The 10,534-nt window shown below is 35.9% G+C and overlaps 1 protein-coding gene across 2 annotated transcripts; it reads left to right on the top strand.

Annotated features, from left to right (window-relative positions):
* Window positions 1-7,759: 7,759 nt before the first annotated feature.
* LOC122656709 (gibberellin-regulated protein 6) lies at window positions 7,760-8,727 on the top strand. Of its 2 annotated transcripts, none has more exons than XM_043851327.1 (4): window positions 7,760-7,905; window positions 8,253-8,294; window positions 8,393-8,426; window positions 8,545-8,727. In XM_043851327.1, the coding sequence occupies exons 1-4, from the start codon at window positions 7,831-7,833 to the stop codon at window positions 8,724-8,726; spliced, it is 333 nt and encodes a 110-aa protein (XP_043707262.1). In that variant the 5' UTR covers window positions 7,760-7,830; the 3' UTR covers window position 8,727. The 2 variants fall into 2 exon arrangements, with proteins under 2 accessions (XP_043707262.1, XP_043707263.1); XM_043851328.1 differs by having other exon boundaries at window positions 8,259-8,294.
* Window positions 8,728-10,534: the final 1,807 nt, after the last annotated feature.

Consider the following 10,534-nt stretch of genomic DNA (forward strand, 5'->3'; position numbering starts at 1 on the left):
AATGGTCAATTCACAGCAATTGCCACTGTGGGAAAAGAAGGGTGAGTTGCAAAGGCTTCAACATTTGAAAAGACATAAACCATGAGAGCTTTTAATTATGATCTTATGCAAATTGCAAAGCTTGATATCCTCACCATAACTTTAAAGATTACAGATATGATATCAGATTTTGTTGAAGATACAAAGAAGTGTGAATTAAAGGAAATGAAAAATGTTAGACATTATCGAAGAAGAGTACTTGTAGCTGGCTAGCTAGCTAACTAGCTAGCTAGGTTGTACCCTTTAATATCTGATTTGATTCAATTTCAGGCCTTTTACTGTATGTGGGTTCCACAGAAATTATGGTCTATGACTATCATGAAGTAAGTACCAAAATGGTTGTTTTAACCCTCACACTCCAATCACATCTCAAAAATCACCCACATCCACCCAAAGATTTTTTTATTTTTTTATTTTTTTCTTATCAGAAAAGGGTATTGTGATATTTAATTTCTTTCTTATAGTATATGGTCTCTTCTAGGTCTTAATTAGAAATTTCATTTTTTGTGGGGGAAGAGTCAGTCAAGGTTTTACGACCAACATGCTTCATATATTATTAACTTTGATGTGTAAGTGTGTATATGATTGTGACCTTGAAATTTAGGTTTTCAATCAAAGATATTTAGGTGTGATGACCACATGGCTCTCGTGCATGGTATCGGATTGAGTATCGGTCATTTGTAAAATCGATATTATATTGATACAGTCATTGTATTGGATAAAATTATGTCTGAATCTTTTTAAAAAATAGATTTTTTGTTCATTTTATCCTTTATCCGTATCGTATCACCAATGCAGTATCAATATCGATATTTAGAACCATGAATGAACAATATATAAATCAAGTTTCACATATAACCTTTATCAGAGATTGGAGAGGTTTTAGAAAGGTTGTATTAAGATTTTTTTTTGGTAGAAAAGATTGTATTCATATTGAGAGTATAGTTAGTTGGTATTTCTTTTCAATTTATATATGTTTTCTAAGCATTAGATGATAAAGATGATGAAAGGTGGGTCATATAAGGTCTCTATTCACCTAAATTAGGCTTTTGACATTAGGGCCACCGTCCATTAATTTCGCATTGCAATCAAATCACGAGGACATGCTGATGCTGGTGGACTCTGTGCGTGATTAATATTATTGGAGGAGAGAGTTAGAAAGAAATTATTATAAAAGGTTAGCATTTATTGATTTCAGATTATTATTACCAAATGCATTAAACCACAAAATTTAATATCCCGATCTCCTCATCCGAATCTGACAATTTCTTAACTCTTATCACATATTTTTGATCTCAGGCCTATCAAAACTCAATTATGTGAAAGCTTCAAGGACTGATGTGGGATTAGACCTGGGCTTCGATGCCTTATTAGAGGGTCCAATTTATAACTTTAAGGGATTATATACAGACAATTTTCTCAAGTATGTAGAGACATCAAAAATCGAACTTAATCGATGTGAGATTATATTTTTATAATCTTCAATATCTGAATATGTATGAAAAGATATTTGATTGAATTTAAATATAAAATTTATCGTTTGACCAATCGACATTATTCTTTCCTATCCAGCAGTCCATCATTGAAGTACGCGACAGAAATATATGGGGTCAAATAAATAAGCTTATCTTGATCCAGATGCGATACCGAATGGATCCTATCCAATAAAACAAGTAGCAAAGCTTTTATGCAATAATAGAGGATTTTAGTGGCTTAGCAAAGCATATATGTGAACTACAACTTTACAAGCAACAAAGTAAATAAGATGAGGGTTTTATTGTTTTCAGGGGCTCAGATACATCAAATTGGGGTCTGAGAGAGTGAGAGTGAGAGTGAGAGAGAGAGAGAGAGAGAGTCGTTTTAATGGGGTTTGGTGCTTTTAACCCTGCAAGCTCCCTTTATAACAGACACTGTCTCTAATGCACAGAACCAGATTCTAGGAATCCTCATGGACCCCCCCCCCTTTCCCCACCTCTCCTTTTAATGTGACCATGAGACCATACATAGAACCGTCCGGAACAAAACTGGAGAGAAAAAAGAGAGAAAAAAGAAAAACTTGAATGGACGGCACTAGCTTAGCTCTCTAAACTCATTTATCTGCCATGCCTTTATGCAAAGCCAAATGTAAGATAAGGTTAAGCAGAAAGGATAGAGAGAGGTTTCTCTAAGGATCTCTTATCTTTTTCGTGGGAGACTTGTTCCGTTTATTCTTTTTCATTTGTATTTTTTTTTTTTTTTTTCTTTTTCTTTTCACATTCCTTATCGGCTTTTTTATCTTTTATATATAATTCAGATTAGTATATACTTCCACATAATTATTTATGGTTGTCCATACTAGCATTTGTCATTTGTACATAGTTTTACCCCAGCTTCACAGATAGGTTTTCTGTCTCGAAAGAGAACAACAATGTTTGCACCAAAGAATCCTAAGGGTGTCAACTCATACCGCATATTGTGTACCGATTTTGAAACCATACCGCTTATATCATATCATACCATATTGAATGAATTCGGTACGGTATCGATATATCTGTATTGAATTGGTATTTGATACGATATCGGTATAGACAAAACGTTAAAAATGAACCATACCAAATAGATACAATATAGTATTAATATGAGATAAATGTATAATGTACCGTATCGAATATCGGATATCATACCGATTGACGCCCTTAGAACCCTAATATGGGAGGAAAAGTATTACCTTCCAGAATTTATTCATATATTAATAGGGTTAGGTCAGCCCAAGCCCAAAGTGGGCTTAGGCAAAGTGTAATCAAATTAGAGCCCAAACTTAGGATTCAACTTGCCCAACTCAGCATTTCTTGGATTATCTTGGTTTGGGCGTACTGAGTCAACTCATTAATGCTTGGGTTTAAGACCTTCCATATACAATTACAATTAAGTTTGTTATTATAAAGTTATAAAAGAAAAACCTATTCTCTCAACCTAAATCCTAAAATGCTATAATAGCATTCATACTATTTTCTAATTCTTACCGCAAAAAAAAAAAAACTGTTTTCTAATTAATGCACTCAATTAAAAGAAGGTAAGCACTATTGTGTAGGGGCTACACTTGCCCTAAGAGAAAAAGAACACTGGTTGGTCGCGTTGCTTTTGGAATTTTTATCCTCTCAATTACACTGTCCGTACTTGACGTCAAGTACATCTAATAGAGGGAGGTGGACCCCATGTGGACCCCACCTCGAACAGTGTGTTCGGCCAGGGAGTAGGATAGTCATTTTTGCCTCCTCTGTTAGATGTACTTGACATCAAGTAACGGTAGTGTAATTGAGAGGATAAAGATCTGTGGCTTTTGTGCGCGGACTCAGGAGTGGGTGAAATTACCACCCAACACCTCTTAAAATAAAAAAATCTCTTCCATATTGATGTCCATGTGTGTGCTCTCTTCAATCCCCGCATTGGTGCAAATGTTACATGCCAAACAACATTCTTTTTCCAAATGACCATTTCACCCTTTAAGGAATTTGGCTCCTATCTAATTCTCCCTCTTCCTTTTTGAAACTCTGACCTTTCCCTGATTCTAAAAGACATTTCATGAGTGATGGAACGCGAAAATTCTCTCTAAGGCTTTGCTTGTTTCATGTAGAAAGGTTGATAAAGAATTATTTTTTGCGAAATAATAATTTTTTAAATTTGTTTGTAAAATGCAAAAAAAAAAAAAAAAAAAATTTGAAAAAGTAGAAACGTTTTACATAAACACAAATATCCATGTACAATATCATTTGCACGAAAAAAAAAAGAAAAAGAAGACGATATTAATGGACTACGCTCTAATTGATTTGGACCTCAATACAAGGCCTGTGCTTGAACCATAACAACAATTTTAGTAGATGCAAGATCCAAGCCCATTCATTTTCATGTGAGAGAGAGAGAGTCAGAAAGGACATCCCTGGGCCTACCCGTCGCCACTAGTTGGCTATGGATAAGTCACGGACAATGATGGGCCTTCCTGGCCCTTATGGAGTAACAGGTGTACAATTAAAGGCGTGGACGGAGTGTACCTCCCACGCCTAGACACAATGGGGGTGACATGATCACTCTGCCTCAATGAAAGATGGAAATCCCACCCCCATAATGCTACAGCGCACTCTCTCTCATTGGTTCCTGTGCATTCTTAGGGGCCACGCTCCTCAACAGAGAATGCTCACCCTTACAAAAATGTCACTAGATTCTATTATTATTAAATGACATTTTTATCATTGATTTTTTATTTTTTTTTTTTGTAATTTTTTCGGAAATAGAGCCTGTTTGGAAGTAGAATCTAACCTTAGAGGTGTCAATCATACACTCCCAAAACGGTCACAAAACGGTCTCACGGTTTCAGTTGAACCTTAGTTATAAATTTTCATTTGTTTAACTTGAGAAAGATGATATGTTTAATACTCAAGTTTTGTATTCATTATTTCGATCTGTTTTGGTCATTTAGGCCGGAACGTATATAAAACATGGATTTAAAATATTTATCGTTTAGTTTAAATTTGTTGGTTTCAGTTGGGTCGCAATGAAAACCCATTAACTAAACTTTAAAATACTACTCGGTAAAAAATAAGGGCAAAAGAAAAATATTATTTGGTCGTGTGATTCCTAAGTTCAGAGAAGAGCGTGTGAATTTACTGTCCCACTCCCTATAAAATAAAAAAATTCATTCATATTGATGCCCATGTGTGTGTTCTCATTAGTCCCTATATTGGTGCAGAGACTACATACGCCCAAGCAACGATCTCTTACCCAAAAAATAAATAAAAAATTCAAAATACTCCTTTTATGAAGGAGTACTGCAAAGGTTTCCCAATGTCTAAACTCGCAGATTTATATGATTAATAGGATACAGTATATTTAATTGGTCAAGAAACCAGCATTGGATCCACAGTCTGAATTAAAAAAAAGAAGAAAGGTGAAACCTATTGCACGAGGCTCCTGCCACTGTAGGGTCTAAGGAGGATCGTAATCTCTATAGCCTTACCCTTGGTTTCACAAAGAGACTATTTTCAGACTCAAACCCACGATCACTTGATCACAATGAAACTACCTTACTGTTGCGCCAAGACCCGCAAAATAAATGTAATAAAATACATGATCAAGATTTGCTTGATGATGTTGATTTCGGACATGGAGAATCTATTAATTAGGGGGGAATGTGATCACAGTTAGTGTGAAATAAACTTTTCTACATGATCCTGAATTGTATGGATTATATATATTCTTGGAAGATTGTTGAGCCAATGCCTAATAACCCTCTCCGCACATGTTTCCCTTCTGTCTGCTCAGTGCTCACAACCACGAGATAATATATGTTACTGATCAAACAATCTCTATCTCTCTCTCTCTGCCCATCCGGCAACAAGAGGAGACATTGAATGCCTTGCACATGCCAGTGGTAGAGGACGAGTATTGTTGTATGGTGATAACATGAAGTGAGAGGGAGATGATCAGCTCAATTATATTCAATCTCTTTCATTGTTGTATTGTCTGCTGTCTTTGTTGCACCTTAAATAGTATTTTAACTCTCCACAGGGGGGAGGGGAGCCCATAGCGGTTCATGTTGGTTCCAAGTTAAAGGCATTCATCATATGTGGTGGTCCTAGTGAGGTGAACCCCCCCCCCCCAACCCCCTTAACCGCGTTGTTCTTTTGATGTATTGTTAATTCTCCTGCATGTTAGGATGTTTCTTTAAACAACCCATCTTCCCCCCAAAAACAAAATTCAATTCTACTGTAGCAAGGTTTTAAGGAGTCTACTGAATCGATCGAGACTAACCGATATGTATCGTATCTTTAAAGTATCAATATGATATTTGTCGATCCAGGGCATGTCCTGTTGGTTCGCTATTCCCTTGGGAGAACTGCGTCAGGAGCTTGATCGGTGGTTCAAGTCTCCTTAGTGACACCAAGTCCACATTTACTTGCTTTCCAAGAAGTGGAGCCCATGTGGGTACCATATTGTGATCCCTTGTGGGTCTTCTCTTGCCTCTTTGTGGGGCCTTGATGGCCAATAGGCCCTTGACAACTGCACCCCAAAAAAAAAATGATATCTAAAAAAAATAATATTAGTAGTTTAATTCATGTAAAAAACTTTATCTATTATACATAATCAATTGAATGCACTTATCTCGTTGTACTTTGTTTTTTATTTTTTATTTTTATACATAATATATTTTACATATTATTTATTTATAGTTTTTATACTGCAAAACTGTATTTTGGCCAATAGGCCCTTCACAACTGCACCCAAAAAAAAAATATTAGTAGTTTAATTCATGTAAAAAACTTTATCTATTATACATAATCAATTGAATACACTTATCTCGTTGTACTTTGTTTTTTATTTTTTATTTTTATACATAATATATTTTACATATCCTAATCAATTTCATATGTTTATTGCCTGTTTCCATACTTATCTGGTATCTTTTTAATACGATACAATACAAAATGGTGCGTATTTTAAAATCACCCTTTCGATACAATACCATATATCGATACTTTAAACCTTGTACTCATGAGGCTTATTAGATCAAATCGATCACAAGATGAGAAACATTATATAATTCTATCTATGGGGAATCATAAAGCCTGATTCATATGAAAAGAAAGCTTCAAGTTCAAATCATCAAATTTTATGAACATGCAAATTTAGGACCAGCTAACATCATGGAGAAGTTGCTTTTCACCATTGGACTAAAAGAATCTCCTACTGATGGAAGCTCGAAATGTAGGCCGGGGATAGCTGATAGTTTCATTTCTTTGATTTTACCTTAAAGAGATATGATGAACATTGCACAGAAATTAGTTTGTTTTCCTTTACCTCTTGTTTCTTGGTTTTGTTGATATTAAAATGTTCTCCAATTCTCTAATTCTCGAGTGTGGTGCAGTTCGGGGTTGAGAGCTCAACATGTAGAAGATGCTTCATCCAACAATGCGAGCTCAACTGATCCAATTTTTTTTCTTTCTCAAACTCGATACCGTTGAATGTCGCATCTTTCACGTATCAACTCTCAACCCCGCACCACATTCGACGATTAGAAAATTGGAATGGATTTTTTCCGAAGATATTTCTCTACCAAAACCAAAAAAAATTAAAAAAACTTTCTAGACCTCCATTTTTTTAATTATTTTATGAAGACCTCCACATGTATAGATGTCAGATGATAGTGCCAGCAGGGGATGGATAAGGAATAATTCAACAAGGAAAAAATAATGGACATAAACTATAAAGTCTCTACAATAAAGTCCAAGGCAATAAAATCGAACAAAGGAGTAAATGACTTGCAACAAACACCATCTAATAAAATTAAAAAAATCTATTGTTAGATAACAGTTTTAGCTTCTGATTTCTGAAAACTGCAACTTTAGAACACGTGCTTGGCTCAGAGGGAACACATGCATTGGGTACCTTTACCCTTCTAAAGCAGCTTTCCCTCTAGGAGTCTCAGTACTTTAAAAGTTTTCCAAAATTAAAATCCCCCAAACAAAGGCAAAAATATTACTCAGGATTCCTATTGGGTCCTACTTATTAGAATACCCATCCCACTCTGTAATTAGATTACCATTTGGTAGTTCTGGAATTCTTTGTAGCTTTTAAGTGCCCAGAAAATAAAATTGGGATTTTCTTTTTTAATTTACAGTTTACAACCGACCAACCAGAATGCATCTCTCTATTTATAGCCTACAACAACCCAGTGAAGTCCCTCACTCTTCTTCTTCTGCGCTTTAATCCTTGTTTAAGAGACGGGTTTTGTGTGTATTGTCAGTTAGTTCAGTAGCAATGGCGATGGCCAGGTTTGTTGGTGTAATGCTTTTGGTGCTTTTCGCAGCCATCTCCATTCTTGACGCTCATCAGGTGAGAAAGATTTCCCTTCCAAGTTTTTACTTGTCAGTGTCGGCGGTAGTAAGCTTAATTGATTAATAGGGACAATGGAAATAGCAGCAGGGCCAGGGATTTATGAATTGGGGTGTTGGTGTATAATGCTTTAATTTTGACAGAAATTTAATTACTTTAGTACACTCAACCACCACAGCACTAACCATGGCCCCCCTTGCTATTACTTGCGGAGCCCAGAAACAACATTCCCCCAACCTTTTGAGGCCTTAAAACACTAGAGAAAGAGAAACCCATTACCAGGAAGCAATGATAGAGACAGACTATATATTTTGACTTCCCCTCTCTGCCTTCTTTTGGTTTCCTAATTGCAGGTATCGGCCAAGGAGATGCAGTACCACTTGGACAGTGTCAGTCCTCTGTCTTCTTCTTCTTGTGCTTCTTATTTCAACCTAGTGGTGTTTGGTTAAACTGAATGTGAAAGAAAGTGTTTGTGTTTACTTCTCAGAGCCGATATGGACCAGGGAGTCTGAAAAGCTACCGTGAGTAATCTTTCCTTAAGCCGCATAGTTTTACCTTATTACTGTAGAGAGAAGAAAAAAGGATTATTAACTAACTGGAGTAAATGGTTGGATGGATGGATGGCACATGTACGTGCAGAATGCCCATCGCAATGCTCTCGAAGGTGTGGGAAGACGCAGTACCACAAACCATGCATGTTCTTCTGCCAAAAGTGCTGCAAGAAGTGCCTCTGCGTTCCCCCTGGCTACTATGGCAACAAAGCCATCTGCCCTTGCTACAACAACTGGAAGACCAAGGAGGGTGGTCCTAAATGCCCTTAAATTAAACAACAAAAACGCTTTCAGGGTCGTCACTAAGGAGAGAGTTAATAAACGTTTTCTCTATCTATTGGGTTTCTCTTAAGTTTCTAACTACTACCAACCAGACAGAGCGGCAGAAACTAAAGGACAATACATCGTTGTTCACTGTTTCTTCTTCTTCTTCTTCCATCACTAAAATTTGTACTCTTTTCTACTGCTACTAATTAGTATATTACTCACTCCTACATTGGCTCTGCTATTTGAATGTACTGACGTCCAACAATGTTGCTGTTATGATGTTTTTTCAAAAAAAAAAAGAAGAGAGCACAGAGTGAGAAACCAACAAATAAATTCAAGATAAACATGCTTCCATATCGATAACCCAATAAGAAAAACTGGGCAGATTTCCTTCACCATTTAACTAATTACAATCTCATTCATATACCAAAGGAAAGGGCATAGAAACAAAATAGATCAGAGATTTTCTCCAACCTACAACTGTTTTAGGTGGTTTTAGATTTCAAAGTTTCATATCCATTCCTAAATTTGGGAGATACACGTTGGGCATTTTGGATCTTTCTCTAAACAGAAGTGGATTCATGTTTTGATAAGGTTAAGGCTACCTATGCATTACATACAACCATACTTATGATGTATGATAAGGTTTTGATATGCAACCTAGAATTGATCCATTTTTTAACTCATATGAAACCCATATCAGAAATTGATCCAAGTCGGATCTCTATCAGTTATTCTAAAGATAATATGGATCTGAACTCAAATAAGCACCAACCTCTGGATATAACTCATTTTATGCTCTTAACAGAGGAGTTCTAGAAGCAATTCTATAATAGTATAATCAGAAAGAATACATCAATAAGTCTAAAGCTTATGTGATTGATATAACTCATTTTATGCTCTTAACTTCATGGAGCTTCCATCCATATACCAAGACTAGCAAAGAGAATAGCAGCTAAAGCTTATGTGATTGACATCAGTTGGTGTTCTATTGTATACAGTTCCAGTTATATACGTTTCTAGTCAAATTTTGGTGAGAAGTAGGATCCTCTCTTTTACTTGCATATAAAGAAAGTCTCAGTATGAACTGATCTGGCTCTGCCAAAAGTAAAAATAAAGCAAAAGAAATATAACGAAAAAGTATAAATGTTTGTTAAGTTTGGACCATGGGAAAAACAAAAGGAATTGTATAATATAAAGTGGACCATGTGATTGAATCAAGGCCTCAAATTTGATAACTGGCCAATAAATAGTTTTTCCTTTCCCACTCCATCCCCTTTCCCCCCTTGGGTTCAAGGATATGGTCCACCCAGAACCCATAAATCCCCTAATAAACCCAAAACCCCTCCCAAGTGCCTACTAACACTAACATGCTCTCCCAACACCAGTCATCAATGCTTTCAAACTTGAGAAAAATTAGTAATCCAAACTAGCTTGTAGTTTATACAATGTCTTTATCTAGGGGTGGGAATTCTCAGTCAGTCCTTGTACCTGGGTTTATACCCCATTGATTTATCTGCCATTCAACTTATAGGCTCTTCTTACATATATATTGCATCACCTACTGTTCTTTTCTATTTATTCTCCAACAAAAATTTTACTTATCCACCAAAAAAAAATAAAAATTGTTTATCTTCACTTCTGAGGACATAAATAAAGCAATCAACTGCTGAACATTAGAAATAGCCCCATATTGCTGCAGTATCAATGCTACAAATTCCTGAGCAACAGATGGAAAACCAGGAAAAAAAACTGATGGAGAACAAAAATCAGAATATTCTTATTAATGCAATAGCAAGGATTCAGTCATC

Source organism: Telopea speciosissima, chromosome 3, assembly GCF_018873765.1.
Source record: "Telopea speciosissima isolate NSW1024214 ecotype Mountain lineage chromosome 3, Tspe_v1, whole genome shotgun sequence".
In the NCBI taxonomy this organism is placed as follows: domain Eukaryota; kingdom Viridiplantae; phylum Streptophyta; class Magnoliopsida; order Proteales; family Proteaceae; genus Telopea; species Telopea speciosissima.